Raw genomic sequence first — 26,917 nt, 5'->3', positions numbered from 1 at the left:
TACGTGGTATTAGTTTAAAACATAATGGCCTCTTCCCATTCTTTGGTCCTTGCTTAAGGAACACCCTTGCAGAGCAGTGTGGTGAACTAGAGGTGCTACCAGCCATTCTGAGGTCTCTTCTGTTTGGTGGTGCAGGTGCTGGAGCCTCGCTTCAATGTTGAGACCATGGCGCAGCTGCTGAACATCCCCCCCAACAAGACGCTCCTGAGGCGACACCTGGCAACCCACTTCAATCTGCTGATTGGTCCAGAGGCCCAGCAGCAGAAGTGTGAAGCGATGGAATCTCCAGACTACGTCCTCTTGACGGCTACCGCCAAAGTGAAGGCATGTCAAAAAGCGTTCTGAGTGGTACTGCACAGTTCCTCATTCAGCTGCCTCTGTTGCTAGGCTTGGATGTCTGCTACAGAGGCCTAGGATGCTGTTTGGTTAAAGCTTCTAAAACGCTAATGGAACATTAATGGAACAGGATTTGCAGTTTTCCTGGTGATTGGTAGTAAAAAGCAATCAGTGTATCTTATCTGTGGCATTGTTGCATAACCTTGTGCAAATATTTCCAAGTCAGTTCTGTATATCTATAATCTTGTTTGTCTCAAACATTCTTCCCTGGTGTGCATGCTTGGCTGGCAGTTTGTTAGCGGAATCTCTTGTACTCAAGGGAGAATTTATGGTACTTGGCGGAAGATTTATTGCGCTTTAAGTTGCCTTGCAATACAAGGTGACATTTACATCTTAGAATTTGAAATGAAGAAATGACCAGGAGCTAGTTGACACAGCTCCACAAACAAGTCTACAAATGTTATTAGTCTGCCAACAATATTAATCATTTGTGGCACATCAAAAGTGTAAATGATGTTCCAGATTTTAAAAAGCTTCTCTGTATTTCCTCTCCGCTGTCACATGTATCTGTCCACTCCCCTGGTAAGTCCAGAGGCAGTTTCATGTGCTACAAGGCATTTTAATGACTGGTTGTTTGCATACCTGCATTAATGCACATGAATACTTGTAATCAACAATATAAAATTAGTCTCTTCTTTCTTAGATTTGGAAGCCTGAATATATTTTGCCACCTTTATACATGAGCATACATTTGAGATTATTTGAACATTACCTGTTGTGGTGCCTTTCTCTACCTAGTGGAAAACCTACAAGATTTTAAATGTTCTGAATGAGATGTTTTGTCTGTCTGCCTTTTTCAGCCAAAGAAACTTGGTTTTGGGAATTTTGGGAATTTGCGGAAAAAGAAGCCGGATGACGGGGAAGAGTACGTGTGCCCAATGGATGTAGGACAGGCATCGGGAAGTGGATCAAACAAAGTGTTTCGGACAGGTTTAGACATCAGGCCATATGATGATGACGAATTGGACCGGCTAGAGCAGGTAACAGTGGTTGCATTTCAGGTGTCATTTTGTGTTAAGTTGAAACAATAAAACTTGAATGTGCCCATGCTCGTGTGTGTGCATGGGCACACTTGATTTTTCAGAGTTTCTTTAGTTTATCATTCCCTTCCAGTCATGTAACACACACTGTTGTAAAATCGGAATCCTGATTAATGTCTCTAGGAAACAGATGCGCACCTAGATTTACACAGAAGAAATTTCAAATATGTTGGTGATCTTAATGTTATTGGTATAACTGAAAGTTCTTTCTTACTCTTCTTTGCAGCCTACCTTTCCTCTAAAGTGGTTGTTTCATTTTATTCCCACAACAATGCAGTGAGTTGGTTGAGGTGAGAGTGTGGCACAAGACCCATGAAGTGAGGCCCCCCCCCCATGATGCCTCCATGGACCCTGAGCACCCCCAATCCAAGTCTGACACTGTTTCCTGTACCTCACCAGCGGTCTCCTCTACTCATTCACTTACCGTTCCCTTAGTTTCTCCTCTCTGCAGTCTCACGTATCAGTCTACTCTCCTGGGAAGACCTCCTCGCCAACTACAAATATTCCCACACTTGGCCTTCTATTGCTTGCAGCATGATGAGTTTCTCTCACAGTGATCATATAATTGTTTGGCCTGGCCATACTTCTGAAGAAGCTTTTGTGAAGGACTTCTTGTAGAGTTGTTGAATTGCTTGGTTAGCTCTTTAAGCTGGCTGTGATCATCATCATTCAGACTTGTGCTTGTCCTTGTGACGGTGACACCACAGACGAGTGAGAACTGGCCACGAGGCCAAGCCAGGCATCTTTGGATGCTCAAATTCAGGCATGTGGACTGGGGTCATGCAGCCAAGCAGAGTCAGGTCTCCTGTACTCCTTCGCAACCCCCTCAAAGCCTAACTTTCTTACTCTGCATTAAGCTACAGATAATCATTGGAACTGGCAATTTCATGCCTCCCTGTCTCTAGCCTGAGAAACGCTCTCAGTGTAATGGATCTATGAATTAATTTACCTCCTATATCCATATGAATTCATTTACTCTTGATGTATTTCTCTTTCAGATGGAAGATTCTGAAGGAACTGTGAGACAAATAGGAGCATTTTCTGAAGGCATCAACAACTTGACTGTAAGCCTTTAAGAATTCATGCCATAGATCGATTCTTGCTCAAAGACTTCTGGCTTGAGGCTGCTAAAGGCACTCGTATAATTCTCAGTGCCTTCACAATGTTGATTCGCACAGAGCATGCCACTGCTCCATCTGTCCCATGAGAGTCTTCTCTGGCAGGCAGCAATTCTCCATTTCCTTCTCCTTCTCTTAAAACAAACCTAGAGATGCCTGAGATGGCAACTACATTCCAAACATGGGGTCTGCCAGAAGCTATATTGCCCCTTCCCTTTTCTCCTTCCAAATATCTCTCCCAGAATTCCATAGGAAACAACTTTACAAGTTTAGTGTTGTGTTTCAACAAGTCTGCATAGATGTGCCCATATGCATCAGTAGCTCAGCACTCCTGTTTTTTGCACTGTGGATTTTGTTGAGTGTGCAGTTTCAATATGCTTGAGGTGCCCTGTGCGTCCTTATATTACTAAACTATCAATAAAGCCCATTGTGGGAAAATACAACGGGCTCTAGAGAACTATTGCTGATAAGGGCTGCCCAGAGGCCATTGTTCAGGTGGGACACAACTGCACCACTCTGACCCCACCTTAGTCTGCAGGCTGGCCATTGTGCTCATCTCCAAACAATAAAGATCAGCTCCGCAGGGGAAATTGGCTGCTTTGGAGGGTGGACTCTGAGGTGTATTGTTTGGTGGTCCCACCTTCAGGGGTAGCCAACCTCTGGACATCTCCAGGAATTATAGCTCATGTCCAGAATGAATGGAAGCCAGCTTGGTGTAGTGGTTAAGAGCAGTGGCTTCTAATGCAGCGAGCTGGATTTGATTCCCCACTCCACGTGCAGCCAACTGGGTGACCTTGGGCTACAAAGTGGATTGTAAGCCACTTTGAGATTCCTTTGGATAGTAAAAAAGCAGGGTATAAAAACCAACTCTTCTTCTTCTACCACATAGAGTTGTGTGCAGATGAAGCAGGAGGTAAAAAAAACAACAACCCTGCAACACCTTTCTGTTTTATCTGCCCAACAACCCTGTGCGGTAGGCCTCAAATGTTTTTTTGGGGGGAGAAGAGACATGCATGACTTGACTGCATCTTCCCTCCAGCAGCAAGGCTGGCCACAGCAGTATTGTGAGGAGAAGCTCTTCTGTGACCTTTCTGTCAGCCAACTGCTAGGATGAAGAGAAAAGCCCTCCTCTCTCATGCATACAACTTCAAAAGGAATACCCATGAGCAGCAACAAAGACCCCCCTACAGTGCTCTCAGAAGAGTGGCAGCAATAGCTACCCCTCAGCACAACATAGACTGACTGACTGACTGACTGAGGGAAAGAGAAAGAAACACATTCCTCATCTGAATCAGTCACTGTTAGAGGCTTCCTTCACAGCAGGCCTGAAGGGAAAGGAAGGGGGTGCAGAATCCTGAGCAAGAGCCGCAATTGGCCTTCAGTAGGCGATATTCCAGGAAAAGGGAAAAGGCAGTCCAGTTTTATCAGTGGTTGCTGGGCCAGTTCCTCAGACTGCAGGGCATGTTGGTTAACTATCCTTGATCACAAATTCCCTTTTGTGTGGTATGATGATGATAAATTATTATTTACTGTATTTGATTACTGCATTTCTTCCCTCCTGGAAATTGAAGGAGCTTCTGTAGGACTCCTCGGAAGTCTTCTATCCAGTGAGCAGATCTACTTTTAGCTTCAGAAAGGTCGCTGTACCTTGTTTTTCTTAGGTAAAACATAAAGGGGCTGATCTGACTTAGGCAACTAGACAGTGCCCTGTTGTGACTCTGTTCTCCCACCATGGATACTGGCAAGTGTTTTTTTCAGACTTTCCCCCTTTTTCTGTTTACAGCACATGTTAAAAGAAGATGAAATGTTCAAGGACTTTGCTACTCGTTCCCCTAGTGCCAGCATAACAGACGAGGATTCTAATGTGTGACCATGGATAATAATCATCATTCTGCCATGATTGCTACTCATCTGTGACGGGGAGAAAAGATCATGGAACTTAAAGTTATTGTTGCTTCTGTTTCTTAGAAGTGATATATTTCAGGAGGATGACTGGAAAAGAGGTACCCGTCTATTCTGAAGTTGCCATAAATGAAAAAAAGTAAACATAGATTTATTCAAATGGGTGAAATACATACTTGTGACGTATTTCAAAGCACTGTGCTTAATTACACTGCTGTCATAACATAGTTGTGCCATAAGATGTATCTGGATATTTCTGTTTCTTCTAAGCTGTACAAATCAAAAACAATTAGTTATGAATCTCTGGAATCTTTATCCATCGAAGGTCTATCAGTAAGAAAATAAACTTGATATTTATGGCCTTCTTGGTTTTTATGAATTGATCAAATGTTAATAGCAAAGGTATGCATTTGGTGTTTAGTGTTGGCCTCCTGCTATACCATAACATCAAGTACATAGCCCTTGAAATCTAAATTCTGTTTGTCCTATTTTTATACAATTTTTATTAAAAACACAAAAAAATGTATTGAATACATACAAACCAGAAGTTTTATATTGTGCTGCAAGGTGATTAAGATGACCTTTTTTAAAAAAAGGAAGGGTTTCAGTTTGCAAACCAGCTGGTTACTGGAGAAGTCAGACTGACCTTGAAACTACTTGTTGCCCCCCCCCCCCTGAAAAAAGTGATGCTTACATTCTTACATTAGGAATGGAGTTGTTAGAAAGGGTGGTTCCTTTTTTCTAGCAATAAAATTAAGAATTTAATAGCATTTTAAAGTTTTGCCATTGAAAACAGCACAGACTGAGAAATACCTTGGTCTTTGTGCAAGAGAGCCACCAAACACCCTGCAGTGAAAAAAATTATTTAAAACTATGCCAAGAAAAACAATTGGCCAAGCAACTTTGTTTTTCAGTATTACATTCAAACATGGGGTCTTGCCTTCTCAGTACAATTGACCAAACTGAAACACACTGCCAGATCTTTATGCTTGCTCTTAATGAAGTACATCATTTTCTGGCTTCTTATGTGATTAGACTTGTAAAATTCAGTTTTGCTAGTGAAAATGTTGTCTGTCATGCCTTCAGCAGCTAGACTTCCTTCTTTATCTACCTACTCCATCATCCCGGCCTCTGAAAACTGGTACTGTTTTGCTGCTTGCTTAAAATGGTAATGTTGCAGATGGTGGAAATGTAGTGCTTGAAAGAAACTGTTCACACTGTTGCTGCCCATATTGGAACAAAAGTGTTTGAACAGTGCTTGGAGAGGAAAAGGAAAGAATTGTTAAGCAGGTGGGCTTTTGACATGTCATTGGAATATTGCTTGTAATTTTGCCTGTCCATATGTTCCCATGAGTTCCTGGGATTAGCCATTTCAAACTGCAGATGAAGATTCAAAGTTTAAATGATTCACCACATAAAAAATTACTCTGTCCACGACAGGCTGGTTTGTCGAGGAGGTCTGAGCCTAGCCATCTCCTGGAACTGCTAGGTTTCTGCTTACAAGGAGTTTTACATGATGAGCATTCAAATACGTTTTAAGTCTGAAGTCGAGCTGTGTTAAGAATGCCTAGATTGGCTCTCTGACTTTTAAAGCTGAAACTGGCCCTTTAAATCTGCTGCCTCGCGTGTCTATTTACACTTGTCATAAATTGTATTAAAATGAACTGTGTTCTCTGTTCTATCAAAGACTGCCACCAGCACCTGTATCTTTAAAGCAGGGGTAGTCAAACTGCGGCCCTCCAGATGTTCATGGACTACAATTTCCATGAGCCCCTGCCAGCAAACACGTAGTCCATGGACATCTGGAGGGCCACAGCTTGACTACGCCTGCTTTAAACCCTCTTTCAGAGGAACTTGCTAATAAAATTGTATTCAGGGTTGGCTGTCCATGGAAAAAGGGCAGAAGCTGCTGCCTGTAGAAGTTAGGTGAGCACCTCATTTTGTGGAAGATCTGAGCTACTTTGAATGAATGCAGGAAGTGCCGGTGGGTAATGGGCAAGACCCATGCTGGCACTAAACTTGTGTTTGTGAATGAAGTTCACCTTCTCTGAATACATACTGGGTTTTACCAGCAGCCACATAATTCTATTCAGGGTCACTTTAGTTGAGAATTGCTGCACATAGCAAGACATGTCCTACTCCTAGAAGCCAATCTTGCTGGTCTGCAAACACTGGTTGTGTAAAAGAAGGGGTACACATTTAAGTAGAGTCAGAGATGGGTGTGGAGTCGAATGCACACAAATTCTTAGACTTGAATGCCAACGGGAATGTGTTTCATCTAGTGATAACGTTGCATGTATGACCAACTTCAGACTTCTCATTGTTTCTGAATCTTGATATTAAAGGAAGTCCGTTCAGGCTGGGTGATCCTTTTTCAGGTTACGCCAGGCATTCTTATCAGTTGGTCTTTTTATTATTTCTGTGGGGCTGGGGAAGGGAAGAGTAATATAAAACACTCATAATTAAGCCAAACAGTTAACTTGAATGCGTATGCATGAAATATTTTCATGGTATTTTATTTGGTTCTTTGTGTACAAAGATGTCAGCATAAACTTATATGTATTGCCATGATAAAGAAATAAATGCCTACTCAGAAACATAAAATGCGTCTGGATTTTTGCAAAAGATTTGAAGGATAGATCAGCCTTTTATGCACCATAACTTTCTCAAAAGCTTTCTCCGGTCCAGAGTCGAGGCATACGCAGAGCTTGTGGTTTGGCAGATGTTCAACAACATGCTCACGTGGAGCAGTCATCTCAAGTTAAATATATGGAGGACATTTTGCTTGGGAGTTATTTATGCTTGCATTGAGAGGTGCTGCACCCATGAAAGGTCTACTGACTAAGGTATTAGCAGAAAGCTCCACAAAGCCAAAGCATTAGAGACCAAATGCTATGGAAAGGCTTAAAATAATCTCTGTGCTGTCTGCTCAATATTATCTTGTATTATGCTCAGTCAGGAGCCTCGATAACAAAGATAAAAATATCTAGGGTTACTTTCAAGCACTGATCGATGTAATTACAACCACCTTGGTGAAAAACAATGGGAAATGAGTGATAGCCATTGAAGACAACCAGCTTAGGAGGCCACAGACAGCCTCTGAATATCCTGCCTCTAAACCAGATCCTGTGGCAGTTTCCATGCCCAGTGGGACCAACTATACAATCTCTGCATGGCTGCAGTGTTGGGCACATACACACCGTCCACCTTGTGGGAAAAGGAAGGAGCAGAAGCTGCTGAGCGAGATCCAGGGGTAGTCAAACTGCGGCCCTCCAGATGACCATGGACTACAATTCCCATGAGCCCCTGCCAGCGGCTCATGGGAACTGTAGTCCATGGACATCTAGAGGGCTGCAGTGGTGGCAAATATATGGCCAAAGTGGGTTTCTCGGTCTGCATTGTGGGGCCTCGTTTTTGCTGTTGGGAGTCAAAGTATTTGGCTTGATCACTGTGCAAGGTTATAGCTGCCCACTAACCGATAATTAGCTTAACAACTGCCATTCGTTTACTGGGTGCCTAAGAAAATCAGGTCAGCACAAAAAGAGCTGGTGTTTATTACACTGGCTGCCGCTCTTGAAATGTCTGCTGCTACACCACAAAATAGGGAAGAGATGATCAGAAAGTAGAATGGGTCGAATGATTCTCCAGCCACCCCAACTGGTATTTAAAGTTTCCTAACTACAAGGAAAGACTGAGTAGTTGGAGTCACGTGCTCAGATTGTACTCTTGGCAGATTTTCTCAAGTACTTCAATGGCAGCGGAGTATAGTTGTCTTCAATGTGATGCCCGTAAAGGAATGTTACGCACTAGCAGGTACTTCTGCGCCTTTGTAGAATGGTTGCCAACAGGTTGGTTTTCCACTGGCAGGGCTGGATGTTGTGTCTCTTTTGGCTGGTTGCCAAATGAAGTTTTTTTCACATAATGAAGGGAATAGGAGAGAAGCTGGGTTTTGAACTATGTTTAGTAATTTCCTAACACAGTGTTTCTCAGCCTTTTTACCACTGAGAACCCCCTGAAGCATTCTCCAGGCTTCGATTGTGCAGAATGTGCTTGGGAAGCCTAGCTGTGCCCATGCCCACCCAGGGCCCCTCTCCTTCCCACCTCCTCCAGGCATGTCATTGGCCATTTTGGGAGGTGGGACAGGTCAACATAGATATGGTCATATCACCTGATCAATGCTTAACATATATTTAAAATATATAAAAAATGAATTAACTCCCACCCATTTGGGAAACCCTTCCGGTTGAGAATGCCTCATTTTGAGTTTTGCTGCGTAGCCCTGCAAGTAATTTTTTTAAATGTTCACTTTCCATGCCTGAAAAGTAGGTCTGTTTCTCTCCAAAACAGAACATAAGGCACCTAGAATTATAGTGATACTTGCTCTGATTCTGTGTAGTTCTGCAGAACTAAGTTCCACTTAGTCTGTATCTAACGGGATGAAGTCAGGTGTATATGGGTAACAGTACATTCCTATGCAGATGGCTCCTCTGTGCCTTGACCAAGCCTCCACATCTCAGCTCTGTGTTGACACTGGGGGCAGAATTTTATTAATTTCACATTTTTAAGATTATCTCAAAAATTGCCTGTGAAATGTTTTTTAAAAACTGAAATCGGTCTATATACATCCGATTGTTGGCGGAACTGATTTTCCTGTTACCAACAGTTTTGTACAAGGAGAAAGGGAGAGACATGCTAGCCATCTGAATCATCCTCAGCGAAGACTTGCCCTCTACTGTCCCCGTTTAAGCTGAGAGTTCAAGCCCTCAGTGCTGCATTAAGAACAGAAAAGCCATAAAACAAGTGAGGAGCAAGAAAAAAAACCCAAAAAGTTTTATTTTTTTTCTAGCACACACATATGGAAAAATTCCATAATGGAAAAGGCAAGGTAATACAAAACATAGGAAGTAAGTTGCATCCCAAGAATACATGTATGAAAAGATCTTAAGGCTCCTTTGTCCCACCATGTTAGAAAAATAAAGCAAAGAGATGGTTAAACCTTGACTTTCCTGGTTTTCTTTCTGCTGCAAGAGTAATTCAATCAGCCAGCTGGAGAAAAAATATTTGTTCCTCAATGGGTTCATACTATTTTCTCTGCTGCCATAACTGTGCTAATGGGCAGTGCTGGTAGAAATTGTTCAACCTAAGGAAAAAAGGGTGGGGCCCTACTTGCTCTGCTCAAGGATGCTACACAACACTTCAGCGTTGCTCCTCTCTCCTGCTCTTGCAAGCTTCAGCCCTTATGTAACTGACTTTTGAAGTCTCTACAGGCCTCATGCCCAGCACCACCCTGGAGGAGGGCTGTGGCTTTGCTCTTGCTAACACAATAGGCTTGCTTGAAGGTGAACACTGGATATTTCAAGTTGTGTGGGGAGGGCACAGGAGGCCTGGAGCATGCAATAAATGACCTGGCACAAGGGGAACAGTTAAGCTGAGATCCCTGCTCTCATAAGGTGGACAGAAGAGGATTACAAGAGCAGAACAAAGGCAGGTTAGGCCCTACTTCAAAGTGATACTATCTGGTATCAATTCGATGTCTTGGAGAAAACTCAAGTTTTATCTCCCAAGTTCTCTGCAAGGTTTCTAGAGCCTCCAAGTTGCCCCTGTTGGCATAAGCAGCATTTTATTTACTTTAATGGAGAATGCATCTGTAACTGTGATTGCTTTTGTAGAAGTAAAAGAATGAGATCTCAGAGAAAGAAAGAAAAAATCTTCATGATGGACAACTTCAAAAACAGCACACTTAATATCTACCTGCACGCAAACTCTGAAGGCCAGCCATAATTAATGGGCATGCCCTTCCAAAGAACCTCTCCTGTGCCAGTGGAGTGAAAGGAAGCTCCACTAGTGCCCTCCCAGTATCTAGCCCAGCGTTTTTCCAGTTCATTGCTCACTGAACCAGAGCCCTTCCCAACTAACGCAGTCCTGATCCGATTACAAAAATAAGGAAGCCGGGAAAGAATTAAGTCATGTGATCAAGTTGCAAGCAGGAGACCCTGAGGTACACCTCCCCATTTTTTCATACGATCGTTACAAATCATTTTGTGTGTGCCAAAGCAAGTTAAACAAGCTGAAGCTCACTAGTTGATAATTACTATAAGAAAGGACTAATTAAAAAAAAACCATGATAGCTTCTTACCAACAAGGTTTTGGAATCATTAACCTTTAGGAATTCAAATGCTCCCTGTGCTTTGCATAGGGAATGAAGTAATAAAGGAAGAAGCTGGGAAACAAGAGTCTGTAGCAAGGCAACAAAATCACCCCTGCATTCTCAAAAGTGTCGTTAATACATTGCAAGTATATATAAAACATGTGTATATTTTGTTTGCGTTACCAAAGTCTGTCAGCTAGATTGCAGTCTGCTAAAAGGCAATACAAAAATCCTGCATGACTGACACACGTGTTTAGTGCAGTTCTCAGCTTTTCCACTGTAGCAACCAGACAGTCACAACAAACAAAATGCTTCCTGTACGGAGGTGCTTTCCCCTGGGTAACAGACACAAGTGCTCTTAGGAAAAACTCTTTGGTGATGCAACAGCCTGGCTACACTGAGTTTATCCCATGAGGAAAAGAGCCAGACGTAATCCAGTGGCCTTTATAAAAAAATGGTTAAATGTAGCAAAGCAAAATACCATAGATCGACAGAATATTCAGTGCATCATTAATAAGACACTGAACTCACATAGAGAACTGAGCTTTGAACTAATATCCATCGGCCTGTTTTTGCTTCCCCTCGCCCAAAGCTTTTCCTTCCCCTTTCTCCCACTTGACACATTCCTTTTCAATCTTATTAACTATCCATTTTAGTACGCAAATCTTGCCTCCTTGGGGTATCCCAGCTTATCTAGGTTAGGAATGCAAGCATACTGGATCATTGGAGGAGGGCCACACATCAGGATGAGAACGTCCTCTGCCGGTGGAGGCATGTGGTCCTTGAGCATCTCTTGATTCACAAACCCTCGGCTGTAGTCCCAACCTGGAACAGGGGATAAGTCAATCGTGAAAAGTGGTATTCTGCAATACCCAAACACATCACAGAACACAACCACACTTCTGAACACTCACTTGATTCGGGAGGAAATACCAGAAAGCTGATTCACACTCACGTATTCCTCCTCGGCCGTGTGCAACACCAAGTAATGACTAAGCTCATCTACTTGGCACTGCTCCTCGGTCTGCAGTTCCTCCAGTCACAATACAGACCTTAACTTTAAGACCTTAATGATTTTAAGGTGTCCCAGAGAAAGATGCTTTCTCTCCCATCTACTTTACTGCTGTGGCCTGAAAATGTGCATTCATTTGACCCCCTCCCCCCAAAATGAACCTCCTTAAAGCCTGTTAATTTTAAAAAATGAAAACAAATAGGGATGATTTGGCTTATTCTAAACTCAATGCAACGTCTGAGCTAAGCAGAACTGGGAGGGAGAAAATGAGCTTGGCTACCACCTTGAAGGTTGGTTTTTATCCCCTGCTTTTCACTACCTGAAGGAGTCACATGGCAGCTCACAATTGCCTTCTCTTCCCTCTCCCCGCCACAGACGCCTTGTGAAATAGGTGGGGCTGAGCGAGCTCTAAGAGAACTGCTCTGTGAGAACAGCCTTAAGAGAACTGTGGCTAGCCGAAGGTCACCCAGCTGGCTGCATGTGGAAGAGGGGGGAATCAAACCTGGTTCTCCAGATTACTGGCCACCACTCTTAACCATGACACCATGCCGGCACTCACACTGGTTCTAGCAGGACTCCCGAACTCTTTACAGAACTCATCATTGAAAGATTCACCCATCAGAGTAGGTAACACAATCTCTTCCAGCACAATAACCTGGCAAACCAGCATCTGCATTTTCAGGCACATATAGTAGGTATCTTCTTTCTTACAGTAAATCATCAAAGCTTTTCTTTCACTAGCAAATCTTTCCCACGTGTTTAGGCACATTAATCTAGAAGGGGAAAACAGGTTGGGTTCCAAAGAGGCAAAAGTTATGACTAGACATAATCCTCGAGGGAAGTTCTTACCTTCGGATGCTCTATCCAGCGTGTACCACAGCTTAAAGCGGTCTGGATGCTGAGCCTGGATTTCTTCTAATTCTGGGCGTAACAAGATATCTTGCTCAGTCTGTGCAAGAAAGAAAACAGCGGTCCTCTTTCACTGGCCTCAGTCAAAAGGAAATATGAAGCGACTACCTAGCAATTTCCTACATACAGAAGAAAACTGTTTGAGCACCCATTTTAAAAAGGGGTTAATTTGACTTCTTATTAATGGCCAACTGGGCTAAACTTGGTCCTGTAGATCTGTTGTCATAAGAGATGCAGTTAAGCTGTCTAGCTTGTCTGGGCAGCAAGAATGGAGGTGTCTGCCAGAAATGGGATGCCCCTTCTGACACAGCACCATGCAGAAGTCATAAGGTTTCTCTTGCAAATACATGGCTCAGGCCACTGTGCAGAGGGAGAGTGCAATTTCTGAGCGGAATCCCTGGCAGTCAGAAGCCTTCTCTTCCAGGAGACAAATGCTGCCATCCATATAGGCCAACATGACCATACTCTTTCAAGAGCGCTAAAACTCCCTCTCTCTCATACTGCTTCTTAACATGTTTTAAGCAGATTACTAAAATGCAGAAAAAGCAGGACTCCATTTGAATGGTTGCATAAAATTCTGAGGTTGAGGTCTGTTTCATTTTTTCAAAACGTATTCCATAAGTGTCTGACAGCAAACTTTTTTTAGACACTTACCCTCAAGATTAAACTAGTTTTTGTAAGTTTGGGGGCCTAGTCTCGATTGATCGGTCTAGATTATGCAGATAGCGAGTGGGAGTAAACTTGCTCTAGTTCAGTGGTCCCCAACCTTTTTATCACCAGGGACCGGTCAACGCTTGACAATTTTACTGAGGCCCAGGGGAGGCAGTCTTTTGCCAAGGGACATTGCCACTGTCGCCTGAGCCTCTGCTCCACTTGCTTTCCCGCCGGCGCCCCTGACTTCCCGCCCCCCACTGGGGGGGTGCTGCCAGCAGCAGTTGTGTAGTGCCACACCAAGGGGGAGCCCCAGCCATGGCAGCCGCTGGAGAGCACCAAAGGTGAGCCGGCAGCAGAGTGGCAAGGCAGCCCCCAAGGCAGCAGCCGGGGAGAAGGACGAGGAGGAGCCCCGGCCCGGTACTGTCCCCGGACCGGGGGTTGGGGACCACTGCTCTAGTTCACAGCAGCTATTATACACAGAAGATCACAGAATAATTTATCTCTTAACCTTTAAGATATCCTGAGCATTTAATCTTTCTTTATAAGTTTCACACACACAGGTAGACAGAGTGGTTCTACATAGATCAGAGTGAGGTCATCCCAACTACACTGTGCTGTGAAGTTTCATTTCTGTGCAGGGGCTAGTTGATGGCAGCGTACTGGCAAACGACATAAGAGCAAAACTTTGCAAGGAAAGCATTTCTTTGCCCATCAACCACAATTATTCCAATAAGAGTTGTCTGCCTTGACAACTACATACACAAAGGCAACACTGCCCTACCCAAAGATATCTGGCACAAAACAAAGGTGTATTTTTAGGGCTGCAGCAGGATCTGCTGCCGTGGGAGCACCTATTTCTGCAGCTGCCTCTGTGGCAAAAGAGCTATTTTTGGATGGGATTATCCCAAAGCAGGTGGCACAACGGAAGGCTAGGCAAATATCATTCAGTGATCTCAGGGGTACTGAAGCAACATGTTAAGAAAAATCAGCAATCAGCAAAGAATTATAAAACACAGGACTGCAACCTTTATTAGGGACCAATCTTAACTGGTGAATGCTCTATGCCAGGCTTTCTCAACCCTGGAGTTTCTTGACAGCCCTGGGTGGGTTTCCCAAATGCATGGGAATTCATTCTTATATGTCTTTAATTTGTTAAAAAATTATCAGGCGATATGACTATATAATAGTCATGTCAACCCACCAATGGCCAATGATGGGCCTGGAGGGGGTGAGAAGGGTGGGCATTTTCACAGCTCTGCTTCCCAACCATTTTCCGCAAGACCGTGCCACTTCTGGGGTTTCTTAAAGCCTGAAGAATGTTTCAGGGGTTTCTCAATGATAAAAAGTTGAGAAAGGCTTCAGTATGCCATGGACACACTTGGTTATTTTGAAAGTTCCTTTTCATTCTGACATGAGAGATTTGGGGGGAAATTTCAAGGAAACTCCCTCCTCATGAGGGTTTGGTTTTGGCTTGTTAGATACCAGGTGTCCTTAGGAGTGCTTCACTCTTTCCAAAAGCCCTTTCATGCGTCCACATAATTTTGACTCATTATCTTCATAGATCCTTGATGAGCAGTTTTATAAAACTTGCCTTAGCAGGACATCCCACTGTGCACAAACAGTGCAAGTGAATCCCAGCAAGTGGGGATGGGGAGCCAGCCACAGGCAGCGTGCAAAAAGTGTATGGAGCCCAGAGCAGGGTGTGTGGGCATCCAACACATTTCTACTGCAGAGGGATTTCCTCTGAATCCCGCCCAAGAGGAACCCAATGGCGACGACACTTTGGAAGAAGGTGCTGGCGATGGGTGGCTGGCCCAGCAATGCCATGTGCAAGAACAGCCATTTTACATATGGCGCTTTGATAGCTTCAGTTCACTTTTAAGCTTGGATAGGTCAGTAGTTCACTCTGACCACTCGGATCAAAGAAGGAAATGCAATCCAACTAAAAACATAAATCATCCCATATTTCTACCCTTTAAAACTCTGGTTTTAAGCCCCTGTTTTTAAAGGTATGTCATCCATTCTGGTTTAACATCACTGCTAGGAATTATATGAACTGCTACTTACCTGGTTGGCAAACAGTAAGTAACAGATGGTGGGATCTTCTTTGTCTTTCACAATAGCTCGGATGAGCTGCAGCATTGGCGTAATCCCTTCGGGGATGCAAAGACAGACCAAGTTTAAAAAGAAGCATCGATGCCACAAGCAAAAGTGATACTTGGAGGAAGCAGCTGGTGCTCTCACCCACCTGTCCCGCCTGCGATCATCCCAACGTGCTTTGCATATTTAACTACTGGTTCAGACTTCTTGTCTGGCCGAATGGCAAATGCTCCTGAAGTAATAAGGAAAGAAATGCACGAAAGGTATAAAAACAGAGAAAAAACCCCCTGGATGCAAAACATTAGTCCCCCTGCCACACGGAAGAATGCAAGAACTGGAGAAAGAATTCCTCATCAGTTGCAGCTCAACACGATGGGAACCCAGCCAGAAGAAAACAGGGGAAAGGCTGACCCTGAAAGGTACCAGCATGATCCTAGTTTAGCTCCTTGCGGTCACATCCTGTGAGAAAAGGCACGCCAACAGAGAGGGGTCTGGCTAGATCCCCCATGTTCAGGGGTAGTCAACCTGTGGTCCTTCAGATGTTCATGGACTACAATTCCCATGAGCCTCTGCCAGCAAATGCTGGCAGGGACTCATGAGAATTGCAGTCCATGAACATCTGGAAGACCACAGGTTGACTACCCCTGCCCATGTTCATAGCCTTCCCTCTGGCTGTGGTTTGCACGCTACCTACCAAGAAGGAATGGCAGGAAACTGATCAGTGGGAGCTACCATGACAGAACTCACATGCTGTCCTACCAGGGACTCTGTGGGCTCCAGTAGTTCTTTGCCCTGTACTTGCATATCATGTGCACATGGCTACAGATTTCGTACTCCCAGGAACTCAATGGATATTAGTGGAGGGAACTGTGCCCATAGCAACTTTCTCCCAAGCCAGCTGGGACTCCAAGTTTGGGAACAAGATTGCTCTTGTTAGGAGGATCCCTAACTTTGGTATGAAAATTGTACTTGCCTTTTCCCTTGTACACGAGTAGTCCACTGGGTCCACGGAAATCAATTGTGTCCCCTGTCTTTAAGTGTTCCAAGTACTGGGACATTTTCCCTCCTTCAGGGAATTTTGGGTTAACCCCTTTGAAATAAACCTGTTTTTAAATAAAGAAGACAGGACAAACAACAGCTGTAGGTTCATACTTATGAACCAGATTCGATTTCAACAGGGTTGGGAGGATGTAATAAGACAGCTTCTAATAAATCACAAGGAAGAGAAACAAGCTCTGGGTCAATTCCACCTGACTGCCACCAGAGGTTGAAAGTGAAGTACTTGCCTTTCCCTACCCTTCCATGGATGGAGGGCATCCACAAGAGGAACTACTAGGTTAGAATGAAAATGAGCCAGGGTTTTTCTGTATCCAGCTTTTCACTACCCAAAGGAGTCTCAAAGCAACTTATGATCATCTACCCTTCCTCTCCCCACAACAGACATCCTGTGAGGTAGGTAAGGCTCAGAAAGCTCTGCGAGAACTGTGACTAGCCCAAGAAGAATTGGTTCTTATGTGCCACTTTTCTCTACTAGGAAGAGTCTCAAAGCAGCTTACAATCGACCTTCCCTTTCCTCTCCCCACAGCAGTCACCCTGTGAAGTAGGTAAGGCTGAGAGAGCCCTGATATCACTGCTCAGTCAGAACAGCTTCATCAGTGCTGTGGTGAGCCCAAGATCACTCAGCTAGCTGCATGGGGGGACCGGGAAATCAAACCCGGCTCGCCAGATTACAAGTCAGTGCTTCTAACCACTACACCAAGATCACACAGCTGGCTGGATGTGGAGGAGTGGGGAATCCCATCTGGTTCTCCAGACTGCTGCTCTTAACTACTGCAGTAAGTCTTTGTGTGTATTATACAAAGATTACTATAAGGCTGAACTGGTAGAACCTTAGGGGGACCATCCTCAGCTGTCAAAGCTGACTTCTTTTACCTTTATGACAAGATCCACATAACCTTTGTCATCATCGCTGGAGACTGGTGTGTAGGGTCTGATTACCAGATTCCCATCAATCCTTGCAGAAAGGTAAATATGCTGCCCTGCAGGTAAAAGAAAAGAGGTAAAAGATGTTTTATGCTTTGAAGAAGGCAAAAGGATCCCAGTCTTTCTAGCATCTCTCCTACTGGAAAACATGATGGACCCCTGCCCAGCAATAAGGCCACTAAAGAAAAGAGGAAAGAGCTTCTTCAAAGCTAAGGAATTCCCCAAGGAATGAAGGAAGAAACCCACATGAAGGCCTGATGATTCCTGTGCATGCTCATGGCCATCTCCTGAATGCTCAGAGCAACTGAACATTCATGAAAAATGAGGGAGAAATGAGGTGTGGACACAACTGTAGCTTCACCCACCCAAATATCCCTGCCCTTAAGGTTAATTCATCATGTGTGTTCCTCTCTTCCACAGACTTCAAGCATAAGGGAAGGTGTTCCCCTTCTTCATGTAAAACATACCAATAGGAAGGCCTAGAATGTGCTCTGGACTTGGTAGGGCAAAGCGAAATCTTCTTGTATCGTGGCTAATTTCCTGAAAGGCAGAGAATGAACAGCTGTTAAGATATCTGAAAAATGCAATTAAAGTTTTTACATGTACTAAACTTAAGATGCTTTCCTCTCTACTGCACACATGGAAATAAGCAGGAATGTTCAGAGGGGGAAAATAACCCAATGAAAAATAATTGGGTTTCCAACAAGATCTCGTTCATATTCAGCTAACAAATTTACAGTGTAATCTTACGTTTGTTCACTGAGTTCAATGGGCTCACTCCCCAGTAAGTATACTTAGGAAGAATTGACCAGGAAGAATGCAATAAAAAGATCAAGAAAAAACGTGGGTAGATGAACCATTTGCTGTACAGAACCCAGGATACTATCCTGTTAAATGGCTGCTTTTATGCCATCTTGGAGGGTACGCCCTCTTCTGCGTCACCTGGAAATTTGCTCTAGGTACCTAACTTTAGGTTTCTGAGGCCAATTTGGTGAGAACCAGCATGGTGTGGTAGTTAAGAGCTGTGGCCTCTAGTCTGGATTACTGGGTTTGATTCCCCATTCTCCCTCCACATGTAGCCAGCTGGGTGACCTTGGGCCTGTCAAAGTTCTCTCAGCCTCATGTACCTCACAGGGTGTCTGTTGTGGCGAGAGGAAGGAAATTGTAAGCCACTTTAAGACTCCTGTGGGTAGTGAAAAGCAGGTTATAAAAACCAACTCTTTTTCAACAGAGCCACTGGAGATGGTCCTAACAAAAACAGCAGTGCAATCATATTCAGAGTTACTTCAGTCAAAGCCTACTGACTTAATCGGGTGAAGCAGACATGAAGCTTCCAGTATGGGAAAGATACCTTGCTCTAACCCAAGTAACAGGTGATGCTTGCTGGGTTGTATCAGGCCCCTTTGGACCAGGACCAGTTAGGCGGTATCATGCAATTTTATACATCCCTTAAAAACTCAAAAATGGCTGCTCTAGTCTGAATCAGGCAGCTCTGTCCATCAGGGTTGATGAGAGGCTGTTCTACATAATTATGAAGTTGCAAATGAACCACACATTTTATTTATTAGCATAATCCCATAGGTAGGAAACGTTCAATGTTCCACAACTCCTATGAATTAGGAAGTACCAGAATGGCAGCACAGCTGAGGACACATGGACTAAGTGTTGCACATTAAACCTTCACATTACAGAGATGATTGCATTTCAGGACCTCCATCCCATGTCCTGAGACTATGACAACACTAATTGCCTGGGGACTTTATCCTTGCACATTGAAAAGATGCATCTGCTCCAAAAACCATATGCTACTATAAATTTTCACCAGACCTTTTCAGTGTCAGTCAACCTAACTGGCCATTAAATGTGGTCCCCATTAGGCAGAAAAGCAGAATGCAAATGAAGTTAATAATAAAGAATAAAAATGAAGTTAATAATAAAGGAGATGAAGCTACAGCAGACTACTAAGAGATAGCAGAAAAGTCTGGTAGAGGAATCATATGAGGTGTACCTGAGTGGGAACCAGGCTATCCTGGGGTCCCAGCAACAACACATATTCATCAACTTTGTGAGTCAGCCAGAACAGGATATTATGAAGCAATAATATTCATTATGTAGCAGTACAGCCCTCATTATGTGCCTCTTTGGTATTCCCATATAGATGGTGAAACTCCTATAAGTTTTAGTCGAATGCAACTTCATCACCAACTACTATGTGCAGAGACTACTAGAGTACTAGAGTTTGTTTCTCAGTTACCCTGGAGGGAAAATACATGAAGAGTCAGTGTAAAGGTGGATATTCAACAAGATGGCATCCTCCATGGTTCCATACAGCAGGTGGCGATCTCTACTGAAGTTTTCTTCTGCTTCTATTGGCATTCTCTAGGGTGCAAGGGGTTAACCAAATCAGTTTAGATTTTGGAAGAGGAATCTATGCCAGGGACTACTATCTACCATCCCCAGATCGCAATTCAGAGAGGATGTATCCATCCACATGTATGATTAGTTCAAGGTATCACTTGGCAAGCCATCATAATGGCACAAAGAGGTGAACCAGACACAGGTCATCCCTGATATGTCAGCTTTTTACAGGAAGGAGGTTTTGTTTAAAGGGAGGGAAGAACTGAAACAAGCAGGCCTTGCCCACTCTAACACCTGCACCCTTACCATGTGCCAACAGATCAGCTCATGAAAGTTCTCCTTGGCACACGCCATGAAGGATCGAGACATTCTCTGCGTTAACTGTAATGAACTAAAGGTAAAGGTATCCCCTGTGCAAGCACCGAGTCATGTCTGACCCTTGGAGTGACGCCCTCCAGCGTTTTCTTGGCAGACTCAATACGGGGTGGTTTGCCAGTGCCTTCCCCAGTCATTACTGTTTACCCCCCAGCAAGCTGGGTACTCATTTTACCGACCTCGGAAGGATGGAAGGCTGAGTCAACCTTCATCCGGCTGTTGGGATCGAACTCCCAGCCTCATGGGCAGAGCTTTCAGACTGCATAACTGCTGCCTTACCACTCTGCGCCACAAGAGGCTCTATAAACTACACTCTTGCAATTACTCCCCGCTGACAGGAGAAATCAAAGAAACATGTATTTTATTACCTCTTTGTCAATCAGCCTTAATGGGTATTTCACATCTGGATTCTCCAGGGTAATGGCTGGCTGAGACTTCCCAAAAAGTCTGGCGATCAAACTGTACACAAACCATATTGGATAGACCACAATTCTTCCTAACTGTAATGTTCAAAGAGAAATATAAACCATCACTCACACAGTAAGTTCAGAGCAGCCTACCCTGATCAACAGCTATGAGCAAAAAAGAAATTGGATCTCCAAACAGAAATAAACATTTAATTACAATACTTAAGGACATAAGAAGAGCCCTGCTGGATCAGATAAGTGGTATTTTAGGAGAGAGAAAAATAGTTCCCTTTGTCAACTCTTCCTCATGTGTAATTTTATAAACCTCTGCCATGATTCTTCATTCTGGATACAGGAACGGTTCATAACATGACTCAGAAGTCAGCATATTTAAGATTCCACTCCCAACTGCTGATCACCAGTTATTTTAGGGTAGTTGTGCTGTACACACAACAATGTTCATTTTATAAATGCTTCAGAATATTTCGCCTACAAAGTCAAATATGTTATAGTACAGCCTGCAGTATATCTCCAAGAGGCCAGTCACAGGGTGGAGGACCTTCCTTCTCCTTGCACAGCGTCTCTCGGGTAGACCTGTCAGGAATTCACAAGTTACAAAGCAAGGAGTCAGGCTAACCCTAGTCTGTCCCAAGAGCAAAGAGGTCCAGGGGCAAACCCCAAAGTCTATCTGGGAATAAAGCAGGATGTCTCAACCCAATCCAGGGAAGCGAGACTCAAAACAAAAGGGTTTGGGTAGCTGTAACCAACTTAATGGGCGTTTCCTGTAACACCTTCAAGAATCAGACAAAAGGATAAAAATATTTTATATTTATTATTAAGGTGCACAAAACAGATCAGTTTGAATAAATAGTTGAAATGTTGGTGTAATTGTGTATGGTAATTGTAATGAAGAAAAATCAGCATGTTTTGGATTTTTATATAATTTTAAAAATTCTAAAGAAATGTTGGCAAAATTTGTGCATTCATAATATGCTAATGGACTTGGGTCTTGTGTCCTTGCAGCCTGTTGCTGTGTTGTTAGGTACTCTGCATCTAAAGGGATAAGACAGAATATAAATATTTCAAATAAACTAAACCATATGAGCCAAGTTTAATTAAGGAATCCACAAGGGGCAAAATCAAGGAAAAGCACTTTAATAGAAACCAATACAAGTGTACTCTCGCCTGAAATTTAAATGGAACATCACTTCAATTAACTTGCCCCATGCTAATCAAATGCTTCACATTTTCTCCATGTCAGACTACGCCCTACAAACTATTCAAATCCGATTAAATTTCAAAACGCTATCTCTACCCTTAGGTATATTTCCCATAAAACAGTGAGATATAGAATGCCCCCCCCCATACAGAAGCTCTCAAAGCCCATGTCCTCACCTTATTTTAAGCATACTAATTCTTTCCACAGCTGGACTGTGATATGAGCACGGCAAGCAACATAGCCTAGTGCAAAGCTCTGTCTTGTTTCCCACTTTTCAATTGAAAGGCAAAACCCTGAGCACCAGGACACATTCCTCCATAATGCCTCTGCACAAGGAACAGAGGAAAAGGAAATGCTGTCAGCCAACCCAGGAGCCCTGCCAGAGTTCCTGGATTAGAAGGGGGAGAGCCAGGGTAGTCTAGTGGCTAGAGCATTGCTCAGAACTAGAGAATCTGATCAGGACTCAACACTCTACTAGGCCATGAACACCACCAGATATCTTGGAGTCAGTAATGTATTCTCAAGCAAGGATAAAATGAGGAGAGGCAGAATCATGTATGTGCTGCCCTCAGCTACTTAGAAAGGAGGGATGGGGTAATTATCCTGAGCATTATCATTTTAGCTGGTAGGTATGGTTCTCCAAGTTCTTCCCTGTCAACTGAAAGCCAAAAGAATGTCAGAGCCAGAAATGGGGCGAACTCAGCTTAGAGAGGTGAAGGCCCAGTGATCCCCTGCACCCACCCGAGAAATTAGAAGATCGCGGAAAATGTTAGTGGAGGGGGGCACTTGCACAAATATTCAAACTACTTTTAAAAGCACAGTATTTTAAAATCACATGGTTACACCCAATTGACACAGCTGGAAGTGTTGAAATGTTCACGTGTTGTAATATTAGTGATAGCAGGATTATTGAATTTGCTTGGATCACTATAGAATCAACACTCCTGGAATTTTAGGCTGGAAGAATATTTGGGATTGCTGCAGAATATAGAACATTTTCAGATACATGGGCCCAATTGGGAGCCTGCCCAACACATTGCCTGTGCACAATATAGTATCTTGTATCTAACTTGTCTCAAAATCCGCTTTCTTCAATATCAAGATACAAATGGAAGAATGCTGGAAAAATATAGATGCACAGACACATGAACAAAGTTTGAGTCCTGTGGCACCTTTAAGACCAACACATTTTAATTCAAGGTATAAGCTCTAGTGTTCATGAGCACTTCTGTATAAGACAGCCAGCTTGGTATAGTGGTTAAGAATAGCAGCCTCTAACCTGGACAGCCAGGTTTGATTCCCTACTCTTCCACATGTAGTCAGTTGGGCTTCCATTGGCTAGTCACAGTTCTGTTAGAGCTGTTCTTGCAAAGCAGTTCTGTCAGAGCTCTCTCAGTCCCACCAACCTCATAGGGTGTCAGTTGTGGGGAGATGAAAGGAAGATGATTGTAAGCTGCTTTGAGTCACTTTTGGGTAGTAAAAAAGCAGGGTATATAATCCAAGTCTTCTGTACATACAATGAAGAAATGAGAAGACATTTAATTGAATCTGAAGAAATGTGCATGCATATAAAAGTTGAATAAAACTTTGGCAGTCTTAGAGATGCCACTGGACTCAAACTTTGTTCTGCTGCATCAGACCAACACAGCCACCCACCTGTATCTATTTATACGTGGTCAGTTAATTTAAGAGCCATAGTTTTAGTTACAAGGAAACAGTTGCTCCCTGCCAAGCAATGGCCATAGTAACAGATAACCTACATAAGGCAGGACAACCACACACATTCCCTGATTTTTCAGACTCTGGAAGCTCTTCAACTGATGATGACACACTCTGGGTCCCCGTTGCTGTCTTGACAGGACAAAAACCCAGTTGGTTTCACCCCCTCCCCTTCCTCAGAGGAAAAAGAATACAAAGGAAGAAACATTCTCTTCACCACTAAGCCAGGGCATTAGTGAGGACTCTCAGCTCTGCCTTCAGGGTGTGGCTGGTGGCAGACAGCCAATACAGAATTAGAACTTGGAGAGGATGGATTTGAGATCACACTGAACGGCTTGCTCAAGGGAGGAAAGTGGGAAGATGATGAAGTCTGATAGGAACAAACAGTGCCAAGCACGGTCCGTCACATAAAGGAAGGACTAGACAGAGTTGTACAGATGTGCTAAAGTAATGCAATCTGATCCATTCACTTCAGCCAGGGATAAATTTTGCTCATACCAAGTCTGCACAAATGATCTATTTATTTTGCTTTGCTTTTGAGGAGACTGACTTAAGCAATATAGCTCCAACACAGATTCTCTTTCAGTGGGATAGGATTATTTTCATCCATAAAGCCTTCAGTGTGTGTAGGCCAGCAAGGGTGCATAGGGACCCGAGGGTGGTAGACTTGAAGATGCAAAGTCCAGAGGCAGGAATATATCAACTTTTACAACCAACACAAAGTGGAAAAACATAGTCTGCCATTCAAAGCAGCCATTTTCTCCAGGGGGGCAGATCCTTGTTGTCTGGAGATATAATTCCAGGAGATCTCCATCCTCCACGTGGAAGCTGGCAACCATAAGGTTTGCCCTATGCCAGCTGGGACCCAGCATGATTTGTGAGGGGCAGCACCCGGCAGCCCTGGGGGAGGTGGACTCTGCCCAGTCCTGAGGGCCAACACTTGCTCAGAAGTGTGGCACATCAGAGGACTTCGCCTGATGGGCTCTCTCACTCAGGGTACCTGACTGGGCATCTCCTAGGGCTGCCAGGTGTCCCCCCTCCCCGATTCTGGCGAGATGGGGAGAAGTAGAGTTGCCGCCTTCAGTTTGGGAAAGTCCTGGAGCTTGGGGACGACAGGGACCTCAAGGGAGTGCAATGCCACTCTCCAAAGCCTCGATTTTTTCCAGGGGACCTGATCCCTGTAGTCCGGAGACGAGCCGTAATTCCGGGGATCCCCGGTACCACCTGGCAGCTGGCATCCCTAGCGTCTCCCCTTCCACCCCACCCCACCCCCGTCCTCCGAGCAGAAGGCCGCGCCACGGTGCAGACGATGCCCTTGCCCAGCCAGAACCCCTCCAGCCCAGCGGCCTGCCAAGGAGCCCGTGACTCACGCCCTCGGCACGCCCAGGCGTCTCCCCCAACGCTGGGAAAGCAGAGCGGCCGGAGGAGAGGCGTCCTCCAGCTCGCCAGTGCAGGCGCTCGGGCCGGCCTTGCAGGGAAAGGGCGGCTGCGCTGGGCAGGGCGGGGGCCCCGAGGGCCAGGCTCCGCCACGTTGGGGCGAGGGCAAAAGCCAACCCCTCCGCCGGACCAAGCCTCTTCGCCCCGCCGCTGCCGCCCCGGCGGGACTTACGGTGCTCAGCTGCGCCCCCATGGCTCGCTCGGGCTGCTCACTCCGAGGCCCAGCCGCGTCCCCGGCCCACTGCACAGTCCGGCTGCCTAGTTCCGGCCTGCTCGCCCGTGCGGGGAACGCCTCCGCCCTCCGTCCGTCACCGTGACTGGCGTGCGCAGAGCGCCGCCTCCCCGAGGAAACCCCCAGCGGGTTGCGCCCGGCCGCTGGGACGGCTCCAGGGGCCCGGCTGCCCTCTGGCGGCGAAAGCGCTTGGCCGGGAGGGCTCGCTTCTGAGGAGGCGTGCCTCGACTCCCGGGGGCAGCAGCGCCGACTGGCGCCCGTGGGAAACAATGCCCCTGGGCCTTCCGAAGGGACGGCCTACCTTTGAGATTATTTGATTACAGGAGACGGGGGAAACCGATAGCGTCTTCTTGCACCGAGGCAAGCCTTCCTCCACTCTTTGACCATTGAGAAACCCCGACCTGAAGCGTTCTTCAGGCTGCCAGATCTTGCAGAATATGGTTGGGAAGCCGGGCTCCCTCCCCACTCCCTCCCTCCCATCACTGGCCACTTCGGGAGGGGAGGGCGGGTTGACATGGCCTTATGTGGTAATATTCCTTGATAAATGTTTAACACATTTTAAAAATATGTAAAATTATTTAACCCCTACCCGTTTGGGAAGCCCTTCCAGGGCTGTCAAGAAACCCTGGTTGAGAAAGCCTGACCTAGGCTGTGGTGGTTTCAAGGAGAGGCAAAGGTGGGGGCCCTAGAGGAGAGCTGTATGTATGGTGTTCGGCAGGCTGCGAGGTACTTCTGTCCAAGTTCCGGATTGCTTCCCATTGCCCATTGCTACTTCAATATACTTTAGCTTAGAGTGGCTCACGTGGGTTCCATTCAAAAAGCGCAGAACTGCAACAACAGCAACAAAAGGAGGAAGAATGAATCTGGAGAAGCAAATGAATTGGGCAAACATAGGTCTCTCCCTGAAGCGGGGACTCCCAACTAGGGGGTCCACACAGTCTTTCCCCACCTGCCGTAATGGACTCGACCACAAGTTGGGGAACCAGACCCTTCTGTTGCTCCCCCATTCCCAGCATGAGTGAGTTCAGGTGGTCCCTTGCCTGAAAGGGGGCTGAGCCTGCAAGCCTACTCTCACCTGAACCCCCCCCCATCCTCCTCAATCCTCACTCTTGGGGGAGGTGGCATGGAGGCATGACCAGCTGACATCACTTCCAAGGTTCCTCAAAGTCTGAAAAAGGATTTCAGGGGCTCCTCCATGGTCAAAAGGTTGAAAAAGCCTTGCTGAGTTAGTGCTGTAGATCTCAAATGACAGTCCCTGAGCAGAAACAAATCTTCTAGCCTGGAATGGAATGGTGGTCCTAGGAAGAGGGCCCAGTTTGTTGCCGACTGGCGCCCAAGGAACTAGCAGGAGGAAACGGGAAAGGAGGGAAATAGGGGCATGAGCTGGCATTGAGCCAGCATGTTCACGTTACTTTTGGTGAAAGCAAAAACTGACACCATGAGACACTCTGTGCTCTTTTAGTGGAAATGCTATAAGTAGGCTGCCATAACACTGGTGTGCTAGTTCCGCCCACCTTCTAAATGGTGCTGCTGGCTAAGAGCTGCAGCTTGGCAACCTCACGGGAATTTCTATCATTTCCATAAATGTTCTCATCCTAAATAGACACCTGGGAACTGAATGATGGTTCGTGTCAACAGAAAAATGGTTCTGGGCCTGGAATGGCCGTCTCCTGAGTGGAATGACGGTCCCTGGGAATGGAAAAAGTATTCTGGGTCTACTCTTGGCATGGAATGCCAGTTCCCTGAGGGTACTGTAGAGCAGAATAATGGCTCTGGGCACCAGTGTAGGTGGTGGCCACTTGGCTAGACCCAGCCCAGTCTCAGCAAGGGCCATTTGATTAGGCCCAGCCACACTGTGGCTTCTCTGTGATTCATGGCCAGGCAATGAACACCCCTCTAAACTGCTCC

The 26,917-nt window shown here is 45.1% G+C and overlaps 2 protein-coding genes across 7 annotated transcripts in view; one reads left to right on the top strand and one right to left on the bottom strand.

The window, feature by feature from the left end:
- PPFIBP1 (PPFIB scaffold protein 1) overlaps positions 1-7,060 on the top strand; it is a 108,972-nt gene extending 101,912 nt beyond the window's left edge. For 4 of the 5 annotated variants that reach the window (XM_077337878.1, XM_077337877.1, XM_077337880.1 and 1 more), the window contains 4 exons: positions 136-324; positions 1,197-1,376; positions 2,435-2,500; positions 4,338-7,060. In XM_077337878.1, the coding sequence (XP_077193993.1) occupies positions 136-324; positions 1,197-1,376; positions 2,435-2,500; positions 4,338-4,424 (522 nt within the window). In that variant the 3' untranslated portion in view covers positions 4,425-7,060. Of the gene's footprint in view, positions 1-135; positions 325-1,196; positions 1,377-1,662; positions 2,404-2,434; positions 2,501-4,337 lie in introns of those variants that run through there. The other variant, XM_077337879.1, reaches the window with a different exon arrangement.
- Positions 7,061-9,261: 2,201 nt separating this feature from the next.
- On the bottom strand, positions 9,262-25,124 carry CYB5R3 (cytochrome b5 reductase 3). Of its 2 annotated transcripts, XM_077337886.1 has the most exons (9): positions 24,950-25,124; positions 20,364-20,495; positions 17,730-17,802; positions 17,212-17,318; positions 16,253-16,382; positions 15,428-15,511; positions 15,247-15,332; positions 12,466-12,565; positions 9,262-11,429 (listed from the first exon to the last, which is right to left on the bottom strand). In XM_077337886.1, the coding sequence occupies exons 1-9, from the start codon at positions 24,968-24,970 to the stop codon at positions 11,257-11,259; spliced, it is 906 nt and encodes a 301-aa protein (XP_077194001.1). In that variant the 5' UTR covers positions 24,971-25,124; the 3' UTR covers positions 9,262-11,256. The 2 variants fall into 2 exon arrangements, with proteins under 2 accessions (XP_077194001.1, XP_077194002.1); XM_077337887.1 differs by lacking the exon at positions 20,364-20,495 and having other exon boundaries at positions 24,950-25,111.
- Between the last annotated feature and the right edge of the window lie 1,793 nt (positions 25,125-26,917).

This window comes from Paroedura picta, chromosome 5 (assembly GCF_049243985.1).
Source record: "Paroedura picta isolate Pp20150507F chromosome 5, Ppicta_v3.0, whole genome shotgun sequence".
NCBI classification, from domain to species: Eukaryota; Metazoa; Chordata; class Lepidosauria; order Squamata; family Gekkonidae; genus Paroedura; species Paroedura picta.
The sequence above is the reverse complement of the archived record's forward strand: the minus strand, read 5'-3'. Positions and strand labels throughout refer to the sequence as shown.

Excerpts from the sequence above, each read along its gene's own strand:
- CYB5R3 (XM_077337886.1), bottom strand. The coding sequence starts at position 24,970 with ATGGGGGCGCAGCTGAGCACC. Across the intron at positions 17,803-20,363 it reads TAAGGCTGATTGACAAAGAG|GAAATTAGCCACGATACAAG; the intron begins GTAATAAAATAC and ends TCTGCCTTTCAG. Across the intron at positions 15,333-15,427 it reads GATGATCGCAGGCGGGACAG|GGATTACGCCAATGCTGCAG; the intron begins GTGGGTGAGAGC and ends GCATCCCCGAAG.